The 27,983-nt window shown below is 46.3% G+C and overlaps 1 protein-coding gene and 1 long non-coding RNA gene across 25 annotated transcripts in view; one reads left to right on the forward strand and one right to left on the reverse strand.

Annotated features, from left to right (window-relative positions):
* Nucleotides 1-27,983, reverse strand: part of DLGAP1 (DLG associated protein 1) — a 1,249,429-nt gene that overhangs the window by 57,586 nt on the left and 1,163,860 nt on the right. For 14 of the 18 annotated variants that reach the window (XM_067699609.1, XM_067699612.1, XM_067699613.1 and 11 more), the window contains one exon: nucleotides 4,434-4,810. In XM_067699609.1, coding sequence (XP_067555710.1) covers nucleotides 4,434-4,810 — 377 coding nt within the window. The remainder of the gene's footprint in view (nucleotides 1-4,433; nucleotides 4,811-27,983) is intronic. The other 4 variants (XM_067699614.1, XM_067699616.1, XM_067699621.1 and 1 more) reach the window with 1 other exon arrangement.
* On the forward strand, nucleotides 12,235-26,758 carry LOC137203457 (uncharacterized). Of its 7 annotated transcripts, XR_010933127.1 has the most exons (7): nucleotides 12,235-13,099; nucleotides 19,631-20,075; nucleotides 20,535-20,634; nucleotides 23,224-23,362; nucleotides 25,079-25,172; nucleotides 25,818-26,074; nucleotides 26,279-26,758. It is a non-coding gene; the product is annotated as an uncharacterized lncRNA (long non-coding RNA). The 7 variants fall into 7 exon arrangements; XR_010933128.1 differs by having other exon boundaries at nucleotides 12,262-13,099; nucleotides 25,765-26,758; XR_010933125.1 differs by having other exon boundaries at nucleotides 12,263-13,099; nucleotides 25,818-26,758.

The raw sequence follows: 27,983 nt of genomic DNA on the forward strand, positions 1-27,983 counted from the left end.
TGACCTCTTACTGCATCCCTTTCTGCTCTCTCAACCATCCCATTACTGTAGAACCAATTTGGTGTATGAAACTGCCTCTGTGTGAGAAACGAGCACGGCTTCCTTTTTCCTGAATGGGATTCTAACCGGTTCCGTATGGCTACGCTCATGGAAATTAAAAATGCTCAGGATGTCAGACAAAGTACGATGCTGCAGCGTTACACTTTGGGGTAGTTTCAAAATTACCCAATGAAATTTTTTCGAAAGATGCACGATAGCTATTCCCCTTAAGAACCATGGTGCTCAATGCACCGGGAAAGGGAGAAAGAAAGGAAGCAGGGGTCCGAGGATGAAGGACGTTGTACTCTGTTCCAGGCTCGCCCCACCTGTCCAAACTCACAGCTTATTTGCATCAAAGCGCTGTCATCTTCTTAAGCTTTAGTCATTGCAGATAAATTTACCTCTCTGACTTTAATCCCCTTAGTTAGATCCAAATATTGACAAATGTCACCTCTCTTATATAGTATGTAGGGTAATCTACTTAAATTTATGAAGAGGCATTCAAAAATTTTAAATACGTTGCAGGGTTAATTAAATCTCTGTCCTGAAAAAAATTGAGAAAGCCCACGGCCGATGATACAATTTTAGTGTTTTTGGCTAATCAAAATTTTAAAGGAGGATAATACTAATAATAACAATCAAACCTAATATTTATTGAGCCCTTAATATGCCAGGCACTATGCTTTGAACTTTACATATATTGTATCCATCAGTTTTTTGTTTTTAATTTTATTTATTTATTTTTTGGCTGCGTTGGGCCTTCATTGCTGCACACGGGCTTTCTCTAGTTGCGGCGAGCAGGGGGTTCTCTTCGTTGTGGTGCACAGGCTTCTCATCGTGGTGGCTTTTCTTGTTGCAGAGCATGGGCTCTAGGTGCACGGGCTTCAGTAGTTGTGGCACACGGGCTCAGTAGTTGTAGCTTGTGGACTCAGTAGTTGTGGCACATGGGCTTAGTTGCTCCGCGGCTTGTGGGACCTTCCCGGACCAGGGATTGAACCCGTGTCCCCTGCATTGGCAGGCAAATTCTTACCGCTGCGCCACCACGGAAGTCCCTATCCATCAGTTTTTATTACAACATATAAAGTACCCGATGCAATAGCAACTATTATTATTCTCATTTTCCAGATGAGGAAACCATTAAGTAATTGGCCTAAGTTCACACAGGCTGTAAAGTAAATAATTATAATATTAACTATTAGATATAGATTAAATTTAAAATGTTGGGAAAGGCTTGAAAACTCTGACCCTAAAAAGGTAAACTGTGAGAAAGAGCCCAAGGTCCTAGTATCACATATTTGGGGGATTAGGATTTAAATTAGATTACAGTGTAATGAAATTTGATGACTATTTTGTATCCTAAATTTAAATTTACTTATTATTCTCCATCAGAGAAGCAGCATAATGTGGTCACATTAGATGCCAAGGTACAATCTAGGCTCTGTCAACATAAGATGTGTGACCTTGGGTTCTCACTTCTGGGGGAGAGAAAATAACCCACCTATGCCATAGGGCTGCTGTGGAGGCAGAATGAGACAACCATATAAAGCACGCAGTGCTCTCATATAATTTCTATAACTGTGAACAATGATTGGAGGAAGAGTAAGAACAATTCTTTAGCTCACTAAAATATCCAAATAGTCAAGAAGCAGGGTGGTCTCTGAAACAAAGACTTTCTCCCCAGCATTATTCGTGAATTTCAGAGTAGTTCCGTCTTACTGGGTAAAAATAATAATAAGTTGGATGTCATATAGTATATGAATGCTTTATTCTAAGAATTACTTAGAGAGTAACCTAACCAACCAGCAGAACTGGGAGGTGATTAAGATAGAAGCTTTTAAATAAAATGAACAGTAAGACAGATAATTACCTTTAAAATACATTGTTAAGTGAAAAAAGGCAAGATATAGACTAGTGTGAGGTATATGCTGCTACTATCTGGGTAAAAAGGGGAATAAGTATATATTTGCTTGAATATGTGCAAAACATCCCTGCAGGGAGATGCAAATATTGGTTCTATTGATTTTCTCCAGAAAGGAGAACTGACTGGCTATTTTTTTTTTAAATTTCATTTATTTATTTATTTATTTATTTATGGTTGCTGGGTCTTCTTTTCTGTGCGTGGGCTTTCTCTAGCTGCGGCGAGCGGGGGCCACTCTTCATCGCGGTGCGCGGGCCTCTCACTGTCGCGGCCTCTCTTGTTGCGGAGCACAGGCTCCGGACGCACAGGCTCAGCGGCCATGGCTCACGGGCCCCGCTGCTCCGCGGCATGTGTGATCTTCCCGGACCGGGGCACGAACCCGTGTCCCCTGCATCGGCAGGCGGACTCTCAACCACTGTGCCACCAGGGAAGCCCCTGACTGGCTATTGAATAGCAAGGGGAGAGAGGCTGGTCACTGTTCGTCTTTTTATAACTTTTGAATTTTGAGCCATAGGAATATATTATCTATTGAAAAACTAATGTAAAATAAAGAAAAAAATTTAAACATTAAGGAAGTAGAAGAAAACTAACATTACTGGGTGCCAATTATGTGCCAGATAAGAAAGGTGGAATTTTTTAAAAATTACGGTAAAACAGACATAAAATTCTCCATTTAACTTTTTTTTTTTTTTGCGGTACGCGGGCCTCTCACTGCTGTGGCCTCTCCCGTTGCGGAGGACAGGCTCCGCACGCGCAGGCTCAGCGGCCATGGCTCACGGGCCCAGCCGCTCCGCGGCATGTGGGATCTTCCCGGACCGGGGCACGAACCCGCGTCCCATGCATCGGCAGGCGGACTCTCAACCACTGCGCCACCAGGGAAGCCCCCATTCAACCCTTTTTAAGTGTACAGTTCCTGTGGCATTAAGTACGTTCCCATTACTGTGCTACCATCAACACTACCCAGCCCCAGAATTTTTTCATCCTCCCAAACTGAAAGCCTTACAGGAAGCTGGATTTTGTAAACTCCCTCCTTCAAATAATCCTACGTGGGCTCGATGAGAAGACAGTCTCAGGAAGATGAAATAATTTGCCTGGGACGACACAGAAGACCGGCCTCTGCTCTTCCCTACCCCTTGAAATCCTCTGGGCGGTGGGAGGGAATTAACTCCTGGGATTGGGGTTGGGGTGAGGGTGGGTGGAGGCTGACTTCAGGCCTGGGGCCTCCTGCTGGGTCATCTGGTCCCAAGCACCCGTGCTACAAGTTCTTTTAGGAAACTTGACAAGTTGTGCCATGGTAACCCGTTGGTTATAAAAAAGCATTTGACTCATTGCTACCAGAGAAAGTTGAATTGTCCTTTCAAAGTGGACTCTGCAGAATGGATGGTGAACATCCATCATCGTTGTGAAAACGTCCCCCACGCCCGGTGCCTAGACGTGCCTTAGAGTTGGTTCAGTGTGGATAGATTTATGGGCCACCACGTCAGGAAGTTATTATTCAAAGGGCACCTGCGGAACGGTACAGCACAACAAAAATGGGGGGAAAGAATGACTCTTCTCCACGGATGGGAGGAAATTTCTAGCAGGGTAAGCCAAGCTGAACCCATCTAACAACCAAGAATCAGTTTGATCTTATCGTTGGGCAATAGAAAACAGAGAACTGAACTGAGAAGCCTGCCGAAATATCTACCTTTTTAATGAAATGCATGATTAAATAGCCCACAGTTACGCTGACCCTGGTGCACATTCTTTCCTCAAGAGGCTGTGATGGGAGTTATTGCTTTCCACACTCTCCTTCCCTTTGGTCTCACTGGCCATCACTCCCATGTCTGTGAGAAGTGGTTCGCATTTTTGTTCTCGTGTGGTTACTCAATAGCGTTGAACACACTGTAACACCATCCCGTCATCCACGTTGTTCTTGGATGCCCACTCCTTTCTTGAGAATCAAAATGTGCATTAGGAATTGAGGACACTTTATGTTTGATTGTGTTCATGTTTGTTTAATTCTCCTCCCCTTGTCTCACCACATTCAATTTCGAGAACAAAAATAAAAGCTGCTCATCAACTATACTTCAATTTTAAAAGATTGGAATTTTGGGGGGAGAAAAAAGATGCTGATAATGTCTATAGACAAAACACCTTCGTAATTTTTTAAAATCACATTTCACAACGTACAGGAGTCCAGAGCCAGTAATTTGAAAGTCTGGTCCTACATCATCCAAAATGGCAAGATAGTGAATCTTCTGGAAAAAAAAAAAAAGAAGGGGTACATTTCTTCATTTGGGGTTCCTATTTCTTTTTTTTTTTTTTTAACAAATTTATTTATTTTTTTGGCTGAGACACTCAGCTTGTGGGACCTCAGTTCCCCAAACAGGGATTGAACCCAGGCCGTGACAGTGAAAGCGCCGAGTCCTAACCCCTAGACGACCAGGGAACTCCCTGGGCTCCTATTTCAAAGGACAGAAAGGGAGGCTGTTACCTGTATCCCAATGGACAGGCATCGATTCTTCTTGAAGTGGTCCTTCTTCCTGTCCTCTGCAGTGATGGTGGCCATGGCGGTGGTGGTGGTGGTGATGGTGGCAGCATTGTTGCCCATGTGTTGACTTGCTGGGCCGTGGATCTGGGCATTGGCGGCTTCGATGGCGGCTGTCAGAGCCTTCATACTGTCCAGGCTCTCCGTGGAGTTGCTCAGTCCAGACTGGCTGATAATATCCCCTCGCTGGCCCTGTCCATCCATGTAGGCGTCCTGGGCCGACTCTGTGCTACTCTGGGCTGTGATAGAAATGAAAGGTTTCGTGGTAGTTCTGGGTGGGACTGGAGGTGGTGTCTTCTTATATGTTGTAATGCAAGATGACACTGGAAGACAGCGAAAACAAAGACACTGATTTCTGCATGGGTTTTAATTGTCAATATTGTAACTGACATCCATTGGAAATTAGGGCCCACGAAACACACCAAGACACTGAACGTGAAGACAGGTCTGTTGATAGACTAAGTGAGATCCCTGCTTAGGGGGCATATTTGGGCCTCCTCTAAGGCGACACCCCCATACGACTGAGGGGGAAAGAGACTGAAAAACACTGATCTCTGAGATGGAAGTTTCTGAAATGGAGATTAATATGAACTGACATAAAACAGACAGGACTAGCCATCTGTAGAAATCTTCCCGGGCAACAGGGCACCCTGAGAGATAATGTATAACACAGAAAAGACCTGGGAAATCTTTGCCTTCTCAGGGAAATATTAACCACAGCTAATGCTGAACAAAGTAACTCATTGGAGAAGATTCTGGGGGTCAATAAAGAACATTGAAAAAAAGAAGAAAGCAAAGAGGTTGTGAGCCTGTGTGTTCTAATCCTAAGAACAGGGCAAAGTGCCTGTGGGGGAGGGGGAGGGGAGGGGAGGGGGAGGGGAGGGGGAGGGGGCAGGGCGCCGGTGGGGGAGCTGAGCTCAACCCACTGTCTTAACTTCTTACACCTTGCTTTTATCTTCATTCCGTTTCTCCTCCCTCCTTTTCTTTTTCTTTCTTTCTCTTCCTTCCTCCCTCCCTCCCTCCCTCTTTCCTTCCTTCCTTCCTTTTTCTGGGTATGTGCTCACTCTATAAACTTTAGTTCTGAATTGTGTTGCTGTTACCGAGCAGATCCGTCCTCTGAGAGGGAGGAAACCACACACACGTCTCCTACTGTAAAATAAATGTACCTGCTAGTTGGGAGATCAGCCTGCGTGTGGCCTGTAGGAACCCACTCCCCAAAGTGCTGTCCTTCAGGGCAACGTGATCAGCCCAAGGTTCTGCACAGTGAGGCGCCCCTTTTGAAGGTTCCCACTGGAGCAGCCTGCAGCCCCTGTCTGCAAACATCTGAGGGTAAACCCTGGGTCTTGAAGAAGCTGTACACACTGCTTCTCAGCATTCCACATTTGTGGAGCACGATGCAGTAAAACACAGATTGAAGAGAATGAAATTTCCACGTGGGAACCGCCCCCTGGTAAAGAATGATTCCTTAACCAGCTTTCTAAAGACTTTTGTTGAGTCCCCTTAAAAAATGGTTCAAACTATTGTGTTTCCATCACTTTCTCCCCCACCTCATTCCCAGCCCCAGCCTCAGCCTTTCCTTTTGGGACTGTTGTTAACACCAGATCGAATAGTCCTGACCACACAATGCTAGCTAGTTACCCATGGTTCTAGTTGTCACTCGCTGAATGAAATGCTCACTTCGATATTCAGGGTGTTTCCTGAGGTCACTCAAAAAAATCATCCTATAATGAACAATGAACAGAAGGATCGCATTTCTCTGCCCTGCTGTTCCACTGCCCTGTGATTTGGTGTAATTTCCTTAACCATAAAAGATGGGGACAGAAATGTTTGGCTACTTCCCAGGGCTTGCCCAAGAGTTGAAGGAAAAGAAACGCACAGATGTCACATTACAGTATCACATGTGCTCTGGAGGTGAGGGTAGCCTGAATAATAGAAATGTAGCCTCCTCTCGGTTACCTGGGACTGGCAGAGTCTCCCCCAGGAAAACCTTCCATCTCAGCTGTGCGTGAATCACACATCTTTAAATAGGAACAGAGCTCAGCGGTACACACTCCAAACTCCGCAGCTTTTAGCTAACGAGCCTGGGACCAGCAGAGGGAAGCTCACCGCGCTGGCGGAGGCAGAGCTGGAGCAGGACCAGCCCGGGCTCAGGTTATCCCACCAGCCACAGGGAAGCCAAGGGATGCAGACGCGTGCACCGTTGATGTTTCCCCTCGCTTGATTGAGTTTCATGCACTGGAACCACTGAGGAGCTACTTTCCGCTTCCCAGGAAATTTGAAGGGGGTAATGCCCAGTGTCAGTTACTCAGCTGCACACCAGAGTGAGTGGGCCGGGGAGGGACCATCATTACCATAGAATCAATCTATCTATTCGAATCTAAGAAACTAGATCATTTTATGACTTCTCCTACAATGTGAACTCATTACAGTAAGTCCCCTACATTGCGAACTTTCAAAGATGTGACCGTGCCAGCTGTTGTGCTGTACTACTGTACTTTTCAAGGTACAGTACTGTAAGAATAAAAATGTTTTCTTTATTTTTTGTGCTTGTTTTTTTTAGTGTATTATTTGTGTGAAAAGTATTATAACCCTATTACAGTACAGTACGACATAGCCGATTGTGTTAACTGGATACCTAGGCTAACTTTGTTGGACTTATGAACAACTGGACTTATGAATGCACTCTCGGAACAGAACTCGTTCCTGTGTAGGGGACTCGAAATGGGTTCTCAGGACATTCAGCCCACCTATATTCCACAGAAATTAAGTGCCACTTTCCAACATCAAATGTCTGATTCTTTGGATTGTTCACTGCTCCTTGTGAGCTATCCCCAGTTTCCTTCTTGGGTGTGGATAATCAAAACCGGACAACGCGGCCAAATACAGTATTGTATCATTTGCTGTGATTTACAGCACGATGTGGTACCTATGATTGGGGGGTGGGGGTGTCACCTTATTTCCAGTGTGATGTCGGGGTTGGCTACGCACCCCCTGGGGCCAAATGCAATTTGGCGCCATCTGGTGGCTGTTATCATTTCCTCTTCGATATCAATAGGGATAATTCTGGGGACTTGGATCGCCGGGGACTTTCAGGACAGCAGCAGCAATGCTAGGCATCCACTAGGGTTAGACTGGACAGGGAGGACCCTGGGGACATGGCTTCCTCAACAGGCTGGCCCAGCCCCAATGCCCAAAGGAGGTAAGAATTTGAGATTGGCTCACTCTGAATTAGGGGACCATCCGCCATGGGGTTACATCCCAGGGGCTTTACTATGAGATTTTACTGGTGTTTAGAGCTTGGCACAATTCTGCCAGGGCCATCGGAGTCAAAGAAGCACCACCTGTCAGTCATCAAATAGGAATTTTAAAGGAATTCAAATCTTTAAGATTACACTTTGAGGGCGAAGAAAGGAGACCCAACACACAACTCACACTTCTCGCAATTCCCTTCCCCCTCATGCCCCAGTTCTTGTACATTTGAGGCTGCTCCAAACACTCAGACAACTAAATCCCCCAATTTTCCCAGCATGACGCTTTCTTAGTTTCGCAGGCTAAGCCTAAACACTTCTCTTCTCTTTTTGTTGTTGTTGTTGTTGTTTTTAAAATTCTACTCTCGTGATTCAGCACCACGAATGATTTAGAATGCACTGAGGTCTGGGCTTCCCTGGTGGCGCAGTGGTTGAGAGTCCGCCTGCCGATGCAGGGGACACGGGTTCGTGCCCCGGTCTGGGAAGATCCCATATACCGCGGAGCGGCTGGGCCCGTGAGCCATGGCCGCTGAGCCTGCGCATCCGGAGCCTGTGCTCCGCAACGGGAGACGCCACAACGGTGAGAGGCCCGCGTACCGCAAAAAAAAAAAAAAAAAGAATGCACTGAGGTCTGAGCACCAGGAAGCATGTGGTAGAGTGGGGCCCAAGGACGGTGAAACACAAGTTAATAAATCTTGTCTGGTCAAGACAGAAACAAAAATGAGGGGCTTGCATGCAGTAAGGGAAACACTTCGCTTGTTTAAGAGGAACATTCTCAAAAACACTGATTAAAAAATGCAAGTGCTCCTTTTACTCCAGTGGAACTTGAAAAAGAAATGATGCTGTTGGTTTAATCATTATTACCGCTTTCCTTTGTCGGATAGGTTTATTTGTTCATATCAGATACACTGATTTTTTCCTCCTTTGGGTTCTGGTGATGTGCTATCCCAGCGCAATGTTGGCTGAAAAGTCTCCTATCCATTTACGAGAAGAGTCAGCAGGAGCAGGTTTCCAGATCTCACTGTCATTACTTTCATTCACATAATAGTGCAATGCAGCAAGAGACCAGAGATCAGTTTTTACATTTGAATTAAGAAAAAAAAATTTTTTTAAAGAAGAACTTATGAAGAAAAACAAATGAGAACAAATCCCTACCCTAGTTCAGTTTGTAGCTGATTCTTCAATATTTTCTCCATTTGCATAGAAAGATAATGCTGTTGTACGTCTCAGAAAGACCAGAGCCAGGGATTATTTTTGTCTGGAGTGGTGAAGGATTTCTGGAAAACTACCTGGACTCTCTTTTCATTCCGGTTATCCTATGTATGTCAGCTGGACACAAAACAGATGTAGGAGCAAACCTACTTTTTATTTCTTCTTATTAATATGGACTTACTGGTTGAGCGAATGGGTCACACACTCTAAAGCTATGTTGAGGAATTATTTAGCAGTTCCTGGTTGCCGAATGTTAGAAACGCTTTCAGATACGAGAACAAGCCCGTAAGGAACTACAAATAAAAACACAAAAGATCAACAGAAGAATTCCAAAATATACAAGTACAGGGCTGACTCTGTAGGTGTAAACAAGCTGTCCTACGTTGTTCTTAACCACAAAGCAGGCTGTGACTTGATCTGCTTTTACTAGTAAGAGCAACTTTGGATTTGCAGTGAGTCGTATCAGATGGTCTGCTCTTGCTGAGTCCAGACCACCAGAGAGAGAAGGGCTGCCTGGAACGGTCTAGTTTCGGTCTAGTTTCTATCGAGGACAAAGGTCTCCCGATTTGTGTGATTTGGTCCAGCTGAACAGGAGGTTAACAAGCCCTCAAAAGGAAGTGCTTTATTGGAAAAGAGATTTAAAAAGTGGAATGGGGCTAACAGTGGGGTGCTGGAACTGGCTCTTGTCAGCTGGCTAGATTCAACTCTGCAAATCCCTCCCCAAGTCTGTGTTCAGTGACATTTCCTTGCTAGCTTGAAACTGACCTTGGTTTGAGTGTTTACACCACAGGAATTGGCAGGTGCTGTGACTCAGTAGGTATGCCCCCCAGAGAGCTGGTTGTTAAGCATTTCCAGCACACCTACCACACAGACCCGGTGCTATACAAAGTGTAACCCACAGACAGGTTTGGATTCACAAAGTATCTGATGAGTGCACCATGAGATAGGTCATGAAAACACCCAGAGGGAGCGTTTAGAAACTTTATAGCAATTCTACAGAGATTCTGTCCTTGAATCCATTAGAAAGATGACGGCTTGTCTTTTGCATGTTTTTGTTTTTTTAATTTCTTTCTTCTAGTAATTCATTTTTATGGCATTTTACCAAAATGTTGACCTGCAACAGATTTGACATCCAATAAGAAAACAAACTGTCCATCACCAGAGATAGTTTGAGAAGCACTGATTTTGGAACGTTCGCAAATCCAGGGGACAGGGCAGTGGTATCGCACGTGAGATTGAGAGACTAGAGAGGTAACTTGAAACTACAGCCTACTTTAGAAAGCAAAATGATATGGAGAGGCCAAAGGAAAGAAATGTGGGAGGACCTAAACTTGGGACATAAAGGGAGGACTGCACAAATCCAGGACGGGAAGAGTAGACTTGTGGTTTTAACGTCAGGTAAGTTGTCTATTTCTATGAAGGTGTGTCTGCATAGATGTGTGATATCTAGAATGAGGGAAGGATTGCCTTGCCGCCTTCCTGCCCTCCCTTTAAGGGGAAATCACAGGGTTCTCTGAGGACCATGTCTTATAAGGAATGGTTTAAGAAGAGAGGGTGTTTCGTTTGCAAGAGAAGGTAGTCGGAGGGGTTTCCCATTATTACGAAGGCTATTGTGTAAAGGATGGCATGGACTCAGGCCGTATGAGGCCCGCAGGGAAACCACAAAAGGAAAAGCTCAGAGAGGCATAAAGAATACTTTTCTAGGAGTCGGTCGTCCAAGGATGGAATATGGGGCCCTCGCTGGGGAGTGAGCTCTCTGTCTGACAAGGATGCTAAGAGAGGAGGCCAGGGAGAGTTACCAGCAGGCTGTTGGTAGCAGTGAGGGATGTTCTGGCATCCTGGGAGCACATATTGGCACCGACGAAGACAAAACTCTTAATCGAGAAGTTTGCTGCTGCCACTTCCGGGCAAGCAGGCCCAGAAGTGCTGAATTTACAATGAACGGTGGAGATCATCCTTCCCGGGGTGACATGCTCCCCAGTCTGGACTGCCCCGTCAAATGCCAGACAAATCTGTGATCTAGCTGGAGTCCTTCACATGATAAAAGCACAAACCCAGGTGAAAACAAAGCTGATGAGATGGAGAATGAGTCCAGACGCTTCACCTGCCCTTAGATCAACTCAATCACCGGAGAGTCCATCTTTCCTCCGTAACACACGCTGTGCTAAGAATTTAATAGACAGGACTTCCCTGGTGCCCCAGTGGTTAAGAATCCGCCTGCAAAATCAGGGGACACGGGTTCAATCCCTGGTCCGGGAAGACCCCACATGCCGCGGAGCAACTAAGCCTGTGTGCCACAACTACTGAGCCTGTGCTCTAGAGCCCGTGAACCACAACTACTAAGCCCGCTGCGACAACTACTGAAGCCCTCGCACCTACAGCCCATGCTCTGCAACAAGAGAAGCCACCGCAACGAGAAGCCCATGCACCGCAACGAAGAGTGGCCCCTGCTGGCCGCAACTAGAGAAAGCCCGAGAGCAGCAGAGAAGACCCAACGCAGCCAAAAATAAATTAATTTAAAAAATAATTTAATAGACATGGTCTCACGACCCAGATAGATCTCACTAAACCCATTTGTTTGATGGTAAGACTGAGGCTCAGGGTAGGTAACTGACTTCTCTAAGTCACGCTGCTCCTAGATGTTCACACGGCTTCCAATCCCACCTCTTCTGTTCAGTCAAAACGCCTGTATTCATCCGCATAGTAAGCCTTCCCTGAAACACCGCGTCCAGTAGAAGATAATGCTCTCCACGAGGAATTCCAGGAAACTGCTCCTAGCTCAGTCCTCTGGGAGTCCTTTGACCCAGAGGACTGAGCTAGGAGCGCAAAGGTCTGGAGGATGAATGCATTTGGAGTGGTCAGCAAGGGGTGCCCAGCTGCAACTTGAAAAATTTTGCAAAAGGAGAGAAACTCCACGAAACAAAATACACATGGAAAAATCGCTCCCTTTTTTCAAAATATTTACAGCTTAACATTTACAGGCCACCCAAAGTGTGGTGGTCAGCGGTCCGCAGCCTGCTGGCCCCATGGTGAGGCGTCGGTGATCAGAGCGCTGCGGGGACTGGGCGCAGGGCTCCTGGGGCGGGGGCGGGGCAGGGCTTCTGCTGGCCTCTGTCCTGGTTAGTTTTGGCTCCAGGTACGTGGCTATGGGACTGATTACCACCAGAGCCATCCGCCACGGAAACCACAGAAACGAGCTAACCTTTCCTCCCTCGAAGTAGAGAAAAGCAGGCTTGTGTACGGGTAGAGGGGGGCGGAGAGGGATGTGGACAGAGAGGGAGGGGTGGTGTAAGAACTCTTGTAGTCATAAGGCTCGCCAGTTGGTAGTTACTAGTATTCCAGACGCTTCCTAATGCCAGACAAATGCCCGGAGCCCAGGCTTGTCTGGCTCAGAGATCTATTCAGCCGATAGCAGCCCGGCCCTGGTGGGGAGAGCAGATCTTTCAGGGAGCAGCCTCCATGGCTAATCAAACACAACATTGTTCTCAGAAGGAAGAATGGAAAGGTTTGTTTCAGGAGCATAGCTTTTTTTTTTTTTTTTTCCTTTTGAGGCACCCGAGTTATTTTAACAAGTTGCTACAAAACTTGGGCTTCCTGAGGCGAGGCTGTCCTGCACAGTGCATGTTCTGTCCCAAACTCCAGGGAGGGAGGGACCCGAAAATTAGTCATTAAAAAAAAAAAAAAGCCCCAGGCACTTCATGCCTGGAAATGATGTAAGACGCAGCCACTCCTCTGTTAGAACTACAACCAAACAATGCTCGGCGATCGCGGCAGCTGCTCTCCAAATGTCAGCGCCAAGCCCGGCCAAAGGGCTGGAAGGCCACCGAGCCCAGGACTTTGTGCGCTACCTTTGTCGCCCACATTTTCCCCAAGCACTCTCAGGACCCTGGCAACAGGTAACGTGGCAACCTTTGCCTTCTAAAACGGCAAGCGGCAGGATTTCAGAGAACAAAAGGATTTTTTGAAAGCCAGCTGCATCTCCCTCGCCACCCCCTCCCCCGCCCTCTCCCCCCGCCCTCCCCCTTCGCCACTCCAAGTCTGAGAAAACAAAGTATTGCTGCGGCAGCCCGGCTCTCGAGCGTCCCCTGGTGACCAAGCTCGGAACATCACCGAGGTACCTTTCAAGGTACAACTTCAGTCCGAGGCTCCCAGGTAAGTCACGCTGGGACGCGGGACGTCTGGGCTGCGTTTGCCCAAAAAACGCAGAGTGGAAGTCAAGAGTCAGAAGTCTTGCTTTTTAATTTATCACCTCAACAAAAATTTTACCCGTGCTGCAGGGTAAGATCTCTGGGTTGAGGTTGCTGACCTTTTTTTTTTCCCAAAGCATTCGCTAGGGCAACAGTTTTTGTTTCCTTGGCAAGCTGAAAAGCAAAAACTGCTGTGGCCATTTGGTTAGGTGGATGGCAGTGAGGATGAATAGGCAGGAAACTGAGGATTCCTGGTGGGTGGGACTTGCATTTTCCGTTTTTATCTGAATTTGTCGGTTGTTTGCAGGAAGCTTGCAGGTAGAAGCATTTCTAATTCCCATCGCTTGTTTCCAGTTAGTTGATTTTCAAGGATGACTGAGGATTTCCAAACTGCAGGCCCAGCTTCCCAGAGAGCGTGCTTTGCAGCCCCACCCTAGCTCTTTTATCTCTGTCTGGGGCAAACACCCACGAAAATGCCAAGGGCAGTAGTTTTAACCAGTCTTCTTCCTCTCAGGGCTTCTCCCGCCCTCCGTGGTCTCTGATTTGGAGGAAGGACTGCAGTTGTGAGCTGCTGGTAGCTTCTGCCAGGCGTGAGGGCATCCCTCTTTGTTCCTCTCTGGAAACGTTAACCAGAAACTAAGAAAAGGGTTTAGATCAAAGTAACCGTTCTCTTCAAAAAGTTACATTAATTAACTAAATTAAAGGAAGTTAAGTGCTGTTTGGAGGAAAGTCATTTTAGAAGGCCCAGGTCCAGGGACGGAGGTCTAAAGCCTCTATGAGACCGTTTAATGAAGCTTGGCAACCAGTTAATATGAGAATTTGAGGGTTACCCTGTGTAAAACCAGTTGTTGCCTAAAATCAGTCATTTCAAAGGAACATCTTGAAAGTAGACAGACGTGCGGCTGGTTGTTGCCTTGATCATTTCATAGTAAAGATTAAAAACTGAGGACTCTGAGTAAGAATCATTTGACCGGTAGCTCAGGTGAGTCATAACCTTCATAGAACTAGGCACAAAGGTTCACAGCAGGATGTTGAGAACGCCTGGCTTACTAATTTGCGAGGCGGGGCCGTTGCTTCCAGCAGGGAATGATTTCATGGCTCATTTTCCCAGCCTCTCCAACAGATGCTACTGAGTCATCCAAGCACACAAGTGACTGCCCTGGCAGTGTCATCTGTTAGGATTAAATTTCCATTTGTTCCATGACTTTATGAAGCAATTTCTAACGATTGAATCAGATATACCACTTCCTCTAGGATCTAGGGATTTTTTTTTTCTTTTTTAATGTTTGTAACATTATGTGAATTTTTCAGAATTTGTCCCAGCCAAGTCAGCAGGTCTTCCTGGGTTGAATGGACTGTTTACAGGAGGGGAAGATTCAGGACCCAAGGTCAGGGTTACAGAATGAAATAAGGTTTCCTGTTTGGGCAGCTGGTCCCACCTCCTCAGGTTCGGGCAGACTGGGTCTTGTTGGAAGATAACAGGCCTGGGATACCTGGGGTAGGGATGGTGCCAGGAGTGGGGAAGGACATTTTGCTTTTAAGCTTCTCATCAGCTAGCTTTCATTTCTTGTTAGATGTCATTTCTTAGCAATACTTGCCTCTATTCCCTGTTAGGTGAAATTTTTTATTTTTTCCGGACCAAACTGAGAGAAAGGAATTAGTTAAGGATGTAAGAATCACAAGGTCATGCATTGTTGTCCGTTGTGTTCATGACAACCACAGTACTTAGACCGTGCGTGGCACGTAGTCGTATGGCGGTAAATGCTTGTTACGTGAAGGAAGGAACAGGGACGAGAAGGGATTTCCTGGAGAAGCAGAAAAAGGGACTAATAATTAGGAAAGCAAAGTCACCAGGGTAGAAGGAAAATGAATACTCAGCAAAGCCGGTCTCTGTGACCTTGGACGTTGCAACATAATCTCCCGTCACTGATGCCCACCGCTGTTTGGCCTTGGTCAGTTGCTGGCCGAATGCAGCAGTGATTGGCCAGCTTTTGACGTGGAGCTAGAATGTGAAAGGCCCACCTCGTATTAGCTGGAAGCAGTTAGTCCTTTGGATTATCCACCTAGCTTCCTCCACCCTCTCTGCTGGGCTTTATCCCTGTGGGGCTGTGATGCTCACTGCCCTTTCCCCAGAGCAGCTGCCTTTCCTCCTCCGTTCCTTCCGCTCCTTATTATTCTTTGACTTCTTATTCCTGGTCTCATTTCACGACACCTGTACCATGGACCTGGAAAGCAAGGGAAACCTGGAATGCAATCACACAGCCCAGCAGGACTCTCGCCGTGGGGCCGTGTCTGGGACACACAGCGGACCTCAGGGGGTACAGAGCTCTGAGGCCAGGTGTAGTGGCTGACTGGCTCCAGGTGGGAGCAGGGTCTCGGGCACACACTGCCCACTGGTCTCCCTTGAAACGGTGAGCTGGCCATGCAGAGCGAGGGTGCTGTGTCCAAACCCAGTGAGGTCATGTCTCATGGTGGTCCGTCGGGCTGAGTCCTCACTGAAACCTCTGGCCGGATCCATCAGGAGCCTCTGCTCTCTGGCCAACACCCTGGGCTTCGGAGAGAAGGCAGACCTTGTGTCAGAGCAGCTGACGCTGCTGCCCTGTGGACAGAGGGCTTGGCGGGCTGGCTCCACCTGGAGCAGAAGCTTTTGCATCAGACAAACTGGGGGAAACAGGATATATGAGGAAGCAAAGAAGAAAGAAAATGTATCCAGCATGCCTTGCTGTCAGTTGGAGGGTGATGAGAAATAATTACCTGTATCTGGAGAGCAAGGCATGTAGGGGGGCCTGATCTGTGCAGTGAGACAGTTAATTATTCGTCCGACTCCTTTCCGCTTTCCTCCCTGAAGCCCCCCTCCTCAAAGGAAAAACAGGACAGACTTTTTGAGTTAAGCTGTGGAATACCGTCTACCAGCCCGCTGGGCCCAGAAAGTTCACCAGCCCCTTACTGACTCTCAGATGACAGGATCAGTGCTTCAAAACGACACCTCATTATCCAACTGTGTCACTGACAGATGAGGACACAGGTCCAGAGAAGAACTTGGCCGGGGCCCCCCAGTCTTCTTCAGTCTGCACCACACAGCAAACACCACCAGCCTTTAAAGTGGGTTCATAAAGGCCACTTCAGACTGCATTCACAATTCCACTGTACAGTTGGGTTTTGGTTATTTGCCAGAATTAAATAAAAATGTCAAGGAACCCTCCTACACTGTTGGTGGGAATGTAAATTAGTACAACCGCTATGGAGAACAGTATGGAGTTCCCTGAAGAAACTAAAAATAGAACTACCGTATCACCCAGCAATCCCACTCCTGGGCATATATCCAGAGAAAACCATAAAAAAATCAAAAAGACACATGCACCCCAATGTTCATTGCAACACTATTTACAATAGCCAAGATATGAGGCAACCTAAATGTCCATCAACAGAGGAATGGATAAAGAAGATGTGGTATGTATATGCTATGGAATACTACTCAGCCATTAAAAAGAAGGAAATAATGCCATTTGCAGCAACATGGATGGACCTAGAGATTGTCATACTGAGTGAAGTAAGCCAGAGAAAGACAAATGCCATGTGATATCACTTATATGTGGAATCTTTTTTGTTTTTTTGGCCATGCCACATGGCTGGTGAGATCTTAGTTCCCTGACTAGGGATTGAACCCCGGGCCCACAGCAGTGAAAGCACAGAGTCTTAACCTCTGGACCACCAGGGAATTCCCTGTGGAATCTAATTTTTCAAAAGTGACACAAATGAACTTATTTACAAAACAGGAACAGACTTACGGTTATCGAAAACAAACTTAAAGTTACCAAAGAGGAAACGTGGTGGGGAGGGATGAATCAGGAGTTTGAGATGAACGTACCCACGCTACTATATATATAAGATAGATAACCAACAAGGGCCTACTGTATAGCACAGGGAACTCTACTCAATATTCTGTGATAACCTATAGGGAAAAGAATCTGAAAAGAATGAACATATGTATATGTATAACTAATTCACTTTGCCATACACCTGAAACTAACACAACATTGTAAATCAACTCTACTCCAATAAAATGTTTTTAAAAATCCCAGCAAACTGGTGAGGCCAGCACTAAAATCTACCAGTTTACTCTAGCTACTGCCCACAGCATCCTCATTCACTGTGTTTCCTGGAGCCAGGTGCCTGGACCTATTATCCCAGCTCCACAAGTGACTGGAGGCAAGAGAGTTTGGGTTGCCCACCTTCTGCAGAGTGGGGTCCGACTGGAACCTGGGTTCTTCTCATCTAAGCCTCCGTTCTCTTCTTTTAAAGAGCTGCCTTATATTTTCTGTCGTTAAGGTTCTCCTTTGAACCCTCATGAGAGCAATGTCCAGAAGCCTTTTTCTGAATCTCTTGGTCAAACGTGCTTGGAATTCAGAACTTTTTGGATTGTAGAAAGCTGATTTGCATGACACACCCTGGGGGGCCTGGGTACTCTAACCTGTCTGTCTGCAGGAAAAGGTGAAGCAGTCACACTGCAAGTAGCTGCAAGGTCAGGTTTTGGCCTATGGCTTTCAGAGCGCTGAAGGATGGTGGCCACCCACTCCTTCAGGTGCCTCGGTACATCAGAGCCCCCCCCCCCCCCCCCCCCCCGCCAGGGACCTCCTCCTCCAGGGCATCTCTGGTCCTGGACGGAGCTCTGGCCCAGCTTGGCCCAGGAGGAGAATGGGGGATGGGTAGTGACTGGGTGGTGGTGGGCTTGGCCTGGTGGGTGGGCAACGTTTCTACATCTTTAAGGAAAAGAGGAATCCGATTTCAAATTTGATAATACTTCTGACATTGTCTCTCTTTCCTCGACCGTGTGAGTTCTGGGTGTTCATTGGTTTGTCACTGTGTTTCACACACCATTGGCAGAAACACCTTTGTTGGTTTTTGTTATAATGGTAACAGGGGTACTTGTAGGGGCTTTTAACTGGCCTCTTCCCACAGTGTGGAATGCTGTCTATAAAAATTACAGAATTAGTAGTCTGAAGATAAACGCTTGGAGGTAAACACTTCGTATCTGCCAGGTTGTGTGCTTGTGTGTGTGTGTGTGTGTGTGTGTGTTTTGAGCCATCCCTTCCATCATTCTCTCCCCCATTCTCATCCTGTACCCTAAAGCTATGATCTGACTTCACAGCCAAAGAGATAAAAGTAACATTCTTCTCCTTGGCCCACCATACTTTGGACTGACAGGAGGGTGATTCCACGCTAGGTCCAGGCTGGCTGCAGCCCAGGACACGCACCTAAAAGTTGATCCCTAAGGGCATTCCTCATTCATTAAAGCTCTACCCAGGGCACAGCTGGAAAATCATTTTCAGATCACAAGTTTTTATCCCACATTTCCAATCTAAGAGATAACAGACAGACTCCATGTAAAATAGCTTGAATTAAAGAATAAACCGTTGTGTGGCTGGACATGTCCATGAACTGCAGGCAGAAATAGATCACGCACTAGAAATTTTTTTTTTCTTTTAATCTAGAACAAGCCCCGCACTGCCTCCTGGTGTGGATTACACTTTACTTTTCGAAAGGAACCATGGATAGTAAAGCGAAATCATTTTGATTCTTTTGGATTTCTACTGTCGTAGGTGAAAGGTTTTATTCATCAATTCTTTGAAAAACCAGCTATACCCACTGCAAACCTACCAAATGAGAGGATGTTAAGCTGTTCAGTGGGTTGTACGTTTGGGGCCTTGTTTGGAATTTCAAGCTCATGTTACGGGACTGGCCCGTGGTTGCAATTTACACCGTTTATCAGTAGGATTGCTGAAGTGCTGAAGTGCTGAGGTGCCGGAATGCGGAAACACTGGAGGAGACCCGCGCTGGTCTTTGGATCAACATTAATTACCAATAAAGAGTTAGGAAATTGATCACAGGGAAGGGAAGCATGTTAATGGCCACCGCTCAAAGGTTCAGCCCCGTTCAGTTACTGATAACCTTGCCACGTCTCCAGATAAAAGCCAGCCTTGTCACCCCCAGGCACCTGGCTGAGAGGTAATAAAACTGTTGCCTTATCTTCTAAGAGTGGAGTTGGTCCAACCTCAGTCCGAGGTAATTACAGTAAACTGAAATTGCCTGTCATTTACAAAAAAAGGGAAGGCGTAAGGCGGGAGATGGTGTTTGTCTCTCTCCTTGGATTTTAAAAAGAAAGCAAGCAAAACAGCCAGAAGTTTTCCAGGGAGTGAGAAAAACAGCCCGGCTTGGCCACCCTCTCCTGGGGGTAACGGATTGCAGGCGGCTCAGGTCCCCGTGACGATCTGAAAGAGAGGCTCACGCTGATGAAAATCCAAGCAATCTTCTTAGTCTGTCCTTTCTAAATGTAAATGGCAGAGTCGGAGCCCTGCTAGGGAGGGCAGGAAGTCTCAGTCTTACCCAGTGACTCATTCAGTGCTGTTAGCTCCAGAAGCTGGATAAAAAGTTTTAGCAAAAGCAGCAACAAATCTACTTTAAATACTAGCACAGTAAGGAAATTCCTCTCTTTCAGGCCGAATGCCATCCACACAATAGAGCTCCTGTCGACATCTCATTTACAATCTACCCCCAGGACACAGACAGGACCATTTCCATAAACCCGGCTCAGAAACACCTATTGTTCAAAATCTTCAACTAGCCACAGGCTACCACCACTCCCTATTGTTTTGTAAAATAAAAGATTTAGAAGGAGCCAGATTGGGACCTGGAAGCTCTGAAAAGAGGAAGGAAAAAAGTCCCTTTGACCCGATGCTGTTGGAGAACGTGCGTGAAGAATAAAGTTAATGGATTTTCATTTTTACAAGAAGTGCATAAGCAACGCCCGCTCCCTTCCTGAACTCGTGATCGGGGATTCTAAAAGCAGTGCCAACGGGTTTGGTACCTGAAAAGTCAAAGGCTCTACTTACCCTATTCTCTGTCTTACAAAAGCCCTGATGGCAGCCACAGCAAAGCACCAGGTGAGTATTCGATCTGGGTTGTTTCCTTGGGATTTATAGCTTGACTCTCCTTTCTAAGTAGGATTTTGAGGCTTGCTGCAGAACCTACCCCCTGCCCGAGGACGAATGGTTTCCTCCTTTTCAACACCACCATTTTGCTCCCTCTTTTAGTAAAACCTGACCACTTTCTGGAATTACATCATGTAGCCTTTAGACGCTTTTTCTTCAGATAATCCTCAAATGAGGAGGTACATTTGTGTTGACCAAACAAAATGGGCATTTCTCAAAGACTCAGTGTCTACCCTCCGAGTAGATCTTCAAGTTCACTTTCCCTATCTTAGCAAGTAACTCCTTTTTCTACCCAGAGTTCAAGCCACAACTCTGGGCATCACCTCTAATTCCTTTGGGTCCTTCCCTCCTATCTCTTAGATCCTTCTGGAATCCTTCCACATCCTACAATCCACCTTTCTGCTTCCCTAGATCCTATTATTTCCCCTCTGGAAGATGACAGCAACTTCCTACCTCAGCGTTCCTCAAGCTACCTGTTGTGACTTCTTAACGGGTCATGAAATCAGTTGAGGTGGGTCATACAGTTTTACCATTAAAAAAACCACAACGGAATAGATTAGAAAACGTCAGAGTGCATCAAACAAAGGAAGAGTAAATTTGGTTTCCGGACGCTTGTGTCAGTGTGTGTCCCGAGATCTGTGTACATTCTGGGTTAACAGGTAGAATGTATCTTGTCCGTCAGGAGTTTGAGAAATACTTTTCTAATTGGTCTCACGGGCTCTGTCTTGTCCCTGGCTCCAAACTGTTATACACGCTCAGAGCAGGAGGGGGAGATTATGAAGGGATCCGGCTGACAGCTCTGCCCTCGGGATAAAGACGTGGGTCTGGGGATTTGGAGATTCTAATTACTTAGTTCCTCCTCATCCTTTCAGGTTTCAGAACTCCACGTCCTCCCGACCACTTTTCCTTTTAGCTGTTCAAGCCACCAAGTTCCCTGGCCTTTGCAGAGGGAATTTCCCTATAGGAACGTTCTGTCGTCTTTCTCCTTCAGGTATCAGCTGAGGTGTCGCCTTTTCCAGGAAGGCTTCCGGAAGTCCCTCTAAATGCCTCCTCTTAGTTCTCATGAAAACCCCTGACTTTTTTTTTTTTTTTTTTTTTGCGGTACGCAGGCCTCTCACCGTTGTGGCCTCTCCCGTTGCGGAGCACAGGCTCCGGACGCGCAGGCTCAGCGGCCATGGCTCACGGGCCCAGCCGCTCCGCGGCATGTGGGATCTTCCCGGACTGGGGCACGAACCCGTGTCCCCTGCATCGGCAGGCAGATTCTTAACCACTGCGCCACCAGGGAAGTGCACTCTAATTTTATTTTTAAAAATTTGACTTATTGATTTGCGTATTGATCTGTTTGGCCTGGCACTTATGCAATGACTTTACAGATGCTAAGCGTCCTTCCTGGCTTGGAAAACTCCTGTTCATGCGTCAAGATTCACTTCATCTGTGTTCTGTGAGCCCCTCCTACATGTTTCCTATAGAATTCATCACACTTTGCTCGTTCCTCTTACACTGATGCTCTGATATGAAAGCACAGGGAAATTAGTGATCAGGTAGATCTTTGTTTCCTGTTATACTTATTTGTTGGATTAAATGATTCTGTATGGCAAATGCTATCATACAAGGTCTCACCAAACCAGACTGTCTGTATTTCAAACAGGTGCTCAGCCGTGGTGGCCCGGTGGTGTCTGGAAAAGGCAGTGCCTTGAAGGCAACCAGACCTGGTCAAATCCTGACCTGCCACTTACTGGCTGCAGGACCTCAGATGACTCAGCTCTCATCCCTTTTCCTCATCTGTTGAGTTTGGGTAACAGCCTCGGTGACCTCATAGTGTCATGAGACGGATGATGTAGTTAATATGATGTAAGGGGACGTGGTGTGGCACTTAATATCTCAAACACAGGAAGGAGGCTCTCTTCCTTCCTTCCTGCATTATTTGTTACAACAAAATGCCAATAATACAAAAACCATCTTGAAAACTCCCAAGGAGATTTCACTGGAGGTGGGGAGACCCTATCCTTTCCCCATGTTGGGGTTTCTACAGCACGAAGAGCCCTACGCAGAAGTTGCGTGTTGAGAGCACATTTTAAGATGCCTGTCCCTAGTGCTGAATGTTAAAATTTCATCTCATCTCTCTGGCCTCAGCTCATAAATCCTCTCCTTAGAGAGGCCTTCCTTCACCACCCAGCTTCGAGCAGCCCCACATTCTGCCCTCCCAGCCGTGGAGCCACCTACTGAGAGGAGGAGATGCGGGGAGAAAAGAAAAGGGCCTAAAAGGGCTTGCATCTTTCCTAAGTGCAAGCCCTCCCCTCGGGTTGGGAGTTGTGGCTTGCTTGGTCCGTCTTTATCAGCTTTGTGCCATTGTACCCCATCCCACCCTCTGCAGCCCCCATCTCCTTAAATCACACAGATGACAGGCCCCAGCCTCTGCTGTCTTGTATCTTGGAAAATGCAGAAATTGCCATGAACTTCTGCGGTCTTGGGGGGTGGTTCCCTGTCAGTGGTTTAAAACTTGTCTTCCTGCTTTCTGTATTACCACTCAGTTCAGAAGAGACAAAAACAAACCCAAAACATTTTCAAGTATGTTCTGCTTTGCCCTCATGGTCAACGCTAATAACTTCCAGCTAGAGGGGGCTGGAGGGCAGGATGTGAACGGGACCAGCTCACTCTGTTTCAGTTCAAGTACTTGAGAATTTAAAAGCACAGACCCTCTCCAAGCACTGCTTAAGGCCTGTCAACTAAATCTTCCTAGTTTGCCAAAGTGACTAGGTAGGATACTAGCCCTAAAATGATGCACTTAAATTACTAAAAACCTATCAAGCAAACAGCAATAAGTTTGCTTTCCATGCCTGAGAGGCAGTAATGCGTGATGTTTCAGAATATACGTTTTGGAGGCAGACCTAGGGAGGTCTGTTTAATCTGTTTAAACATCAGTTTTTTACTATGTGAAATGGGAATAGTAACCCTTGCTGGGTTGGTGGGAGGATGAAACGAAGTAATATCTGAGAAATGCTCAGACTATTACCTGACACATCGTAAGTGCTCAATAAATAGTACATGGTAACAACATCAACCATTTCATAAGGGAAATCCCTTTGTTTTGTCTTAGCAGCCAGTAAGCCGGGTGGACCCCTGCTCCTGTGCAAAAGGCCTGTGAAACTCTGAAGCTATACTTGTACACAGATGTGATCCGATGATGCCATCTCATCTCCATGGCAACCAGGTGTCTCAGTTATCTAGTCTGGTGCCAGGTAAGCGGTAGGTGATGAAACAAACTGAATCTCAGGCTAAAACTCTATTGTTCAGTACATCCACCAGCAGTGCTCCTGTTACAGACACACTCAAAATTCTGATTTCATGTGACCTTACATTCACGGTTTTAGTCATAAAAGTACTTCAGAAACACTGACCATCTCAGACCATACTTTTATTTTTAGTTACTTCCCAGATGTTTACCTGAGATAAAAATAAGCAAAACAACCAAAGCTTTTCTACTAAACATATCTCAATGTCTGTCATTTCACTCCATTTTTCTATCGCTAACCTAAGGATAGATTAGAAAGTATGTTGTCAAAAAAACTTGTTTGAGCTTAAGAGAATGGTTGGCAGCACGTTATTTTATAAGTGATATTGGATATAAAATAAACAAAAGCACTCTGGAGAACGGAGTAAAGGAAGCAATATCGGTTGAAAGGGCCCAGTGCCTGGTACCCTGAGGGAGTATGAATTTATGAATGAACGGAACACTTGGAAGAGCCAAAAGTCTTTGGAATTCCAGGTCCATAAATGAGTAGGTCTGTGACCTAGGGCAATGCGCTTAACTACTTTCTGTTCATTTTACAGCAATCTGTAGGATCGGCATCAGCTGTAGTGGTAACAATTTTTACTTTTTCGCAGCCAGCTGAGTGATTTTTCCAAACCACAATGCTTCCTGGAGCAACGTAAATTGAGCTGGCCTTTGGCCGAGCTGGGGCTCTGGGGATACCACAAAATGTTTCATAAAATTTGCATAAAGTTGCAAATTTAAGCAAAATAGGAGGGGAAAATGCTGTAAAAATTAATAGGGCCAGAGGGAGTGTTCTCTAATCATCTAGTTACACACTTCCCCTCCCAGCTGCCCCCCCAAACACTCATAATATTTGATATAAAACTAACATGGCGACATACAGCTGCAATAAAAAGGAACTATTCTTCCAACACAGCTCAGGGTGAAGCTAGGTAGATTTTAAAAGGGATTGGAGGGGCTTCCCTGGTGGCGCAGTGGTTGAGAGTCCGCCTGCCGATGCAGGGGACACGGGTTCGTGCCCCGGTCCGGGAGGATCCCACATGCCGCGGAGCGGCTGGGCCCGTGAGCCATGGCCGCTGAGCCTGCGCGTCCGGAGCCTGTGCTCCGCAACGGAAGAGGCCACAACAGTGAGAGGCCCGCGTACCGCAAAAAAAAAAAAAAAAAAAAAGTGATTGGAGTCAAGCGTAATTTGGAGAGGAGACAGAATATAGTTTGTTTGCACAAATTAACAGTTGTTAATTTTGGTGGTTTTTGAGTAAATGAGTAGGAGAATTGGGACTGGCAGGTCTAATGTTACCCCAGTGCCTGTTAGGGGTCTCTATTTTCTTGGATAGAAGCTTGCTTCTAGAGAGAACAAGTTCAGAAGCACTGAATAACTAGGCTTCAGAAGGAGCCTGCTTGAATTTGGAGCAGGGAGGACAGCAGGTCACAAGCAGATAATCTCCGAGAGCTGCTGGAGGATTGGCCTTGGAAACATCCAGGGTAGGAGAGGAAAAAATCCAAGGGCAGTCTTGGCGGGTGGAGGAGGTCAGGGCGGAGATAACAAGTCTGGGCAATAGGAGAGGGAGGCGATGGGTAAGGGGAGGCCAAGAAAACATTTTTCATTGCTTTGTCTGAGGCTGAGGCAGCCCTGAGCAAAACTGTGAAGTAGGTCAAATTTCTTGTGTCTTTCTCTCCCTAGGGCATCGGAGACCTGCCACCACCATGCTGTTCCCGTCACTCAGTTCCAAATTTATGAGATTGCCTCAGTCCCTTAGGTATTTGTTCTCTGAAAGGTAAAAATGTAGCTAGTCTGATAAAATAATGCATTGGAGGATGGCTGGGGGGCGGGGGACGGGGGATTGCATTTTTAAAAGAATTCTTGCAAACATTTCCTTCGTCCAGAGTAATAAATACGTGTTTAAAAAGAGGGTCTCTGACGAACTTATGGTTACCAGGGGGGGAAGGGTTGGTGGAAGGGATAGTTAGGGAGTTTGGGATTGACATGTACACGCAGCTGGATTTAAAATGGATAACCAACAAGGACCTACTGTATAGCACAGGGAACCCTGCTCAATATTATGTAACAATCTAGATGGGAAAAGAATTTGAAAAAAGAAGAGATACATGTAATATATGTATAACTGAATCACTTTGCTGTACACCCGAAACTATCACAACATTGTTAATCAACTATACTCCAATATAAAATAAAGAGGTTCTTAAAAAAAGAAAAAAGAGGGTCTCTGTAAAGTCTGCCTTAATTCCAAGGAGGGTCTAAAATTGGGAATTTCCGGATGCTAATAGACCTAGAGTGGCAGTAAACAACTTTCCTCATAATTAAGCCCAGAAGGGGAAGAACTAAATTGTGTACTTTATGTGTTACAGGTGTGGAATTGTGCTGAGTACTTTTTACATATGATCGTCATTCCTTTTTACAGAGTTGGAGACCCAGGTAAAGTTCAGAGCGGCTCGTAACCTGCCTGCAGCCAACGGCATATTCCAAAGGTGGCTAAAACAATATTGTCCATCCAACATGGTCTTCTAGAACAGGGGTCAGGAAAATCTATAAAGAGCTGTACAGTAAATATTTTTGGTTTTGCAGACCATGCAGTCTCTGTCCCAAACAACTCAACTTTGACATTGTGGCAAAGCCAGAGACGATATGTAAAGGCACGGACATGGCTGCCTTGGGGAGGTGAGCCTGATTTGTTCCAAGGGTCGTAATTTGCCAAACCTGCTCTAGAACTTTGCCACTTCCCATGGTGAGGTGGAGTCCGCTACCCCTCCCCTTGAACATGGGGAAGTGTGTGATTTGCTTGTGACCGAGAGAGTACGCAGGAACTGACAGTGCGTGACCTCCAGGGCTAAATCAGAAAAGGTGATGCTGTTTCTCCCTTAGTCCCTGGGACATCTGCCTGCTTGGAGCCCTGAGCCACCACAGAAGCGTCCGATTTCCCTGAGGCCACCATGCTGTAAGGAAGCCCAAGTCAGCCTCGTGGAAAGACCCCATGAAGAAGCCTGGAGACTCTTAGGAAGAGGGAGAGGTGTTCAGCAGCCCCCAGTGATCCAACCCTCCACCCACCCAACTGCAAGCTCAAAAGAGACCCTGAGCCAGAACTACCCAGCCAAAGCTCTTCCCAAATTCCTGCCCCACAGGAACAGAAATAGTAACACGATTGCTGTCGTTTTAAGGCACTAAACAAAAAACTTAGAACCCTGTCCCAAAACTAGTGAGTGGCAGATATGGGATTCAAACCTAGGTTGGCTTGACATTCTATTACATGATCATTAATCATTCTATTAAATGATTGCTTACAGCAGCCTTTTTAAAAAACGGTGCTAAAATATATGTAACATAAAACTTACCATGTTAACCATCTTTAAGTGTACAGTTCAATAAGTACATTCACACGGTTGTGCAAAAGATCTCCAGACCCTTTTCATCTTGCAAAACTGAAACTCTACCCGTTAAACAAGAGCTTCCCCTCCCTCACCCCCAGCCCCTGCAAACCACCCTTCTACTTTCTGTCTCTATGAATTTGACAACTCTGGGTCCCTCTTATACTGTAAGTGGAATCATACAGTGTTTGTGATTTTTGTGACTGGCTGATTTCACTTACTATATACATGTGTGTATTTCATATATGTATATTTTAAGCCCTTGTTGGGTAGTGAGCCTGACCAGCGAGCAGCAAAGGTTTGTCAAGGAAAAATGTCAGAGACCCCAGGTCTTATAAGTCACAGATGCGAGGTCCCAGGAGGGACTTGGCAACAGCAGTTACTCTGACAATGACAATTCAGTGTCCTGCCTCTAAAGGGCTTTGAAGAAAGCGGAACCCATGAATCAAGAACAAGATAAGGCTGTTTGCTTTGTTTCAACTTGCTGGCTGACTTCCTTCTCAGAGCCATGCCTTGAGGATGAAATCATTTTCTACCACACAGCCCCTGCAAAGACCATCAAACACAAGCCCTCACTGTCGGCTCCTTTATTTCCTCTGGGTCCAGGGTGTGTATTGACTTGGTGGAATGTCTGTGACTTGCTGTAAATAGTGTATCAAGCAAAAAACTTTCTGCAGGGAGTTGGCTTTCGGGAGGGTGAGCCTCAAATGCAGCTTCTTGCTTAGAGAGACTAAAACTCAGCCTGCGGGGGCTTCTTTGACCTCCTCCACCTTCCTCCCATCCCTGACCTAAGACCGAAAGGCAGACCTGGGCCGAGGTGCACACTGTGACGGTCCCAGCTTGGCCTACCCCTCCCCACCTGCCCTGATTGTGCCTAGCCCACCTGTTGCACAGAGAGGATGGAAGGGAGTTTTGAGTCTCCCAGGATCCTAGCCAACTGTTATGAGCTGAGTGTGTCCTCCCTCCGATTCAAACGTTGAAGCCCTCACTCTCAGGACCTCAGGATGCAAGCCTATTTGGAGATAAGGGCTTTAAAGAGGTGATTAAGTTAAAATGAGGTAAAATGAGGATGGGCTGGAATCCAATAGGACTGGGTCGTTATAAAAAGAGAGAGACACCAGGGGCATCTCACAGAGGAAGGGTCACGTGAGGATGCAGAGAGGACACAGCCGTCTGCAAGCCAACAAGAGAGGCTTCAGGAGAAA

The sequence above is a fragment of the Pseudorca crassidens genome, chromosome 12, assembly GCF_039906515.1.
Source record: "Pseudorca crassidens isolate mPseCra1 chromosome 12, mPseCra1.hap1, whole genome shotgun sequence".
Lineage (NCBI taxonomy): Eukaryota > Metazoa > Chordata > Mammalia > Artiodactyla > Delphinidae > Pseudorca > Pseudorca crassidens.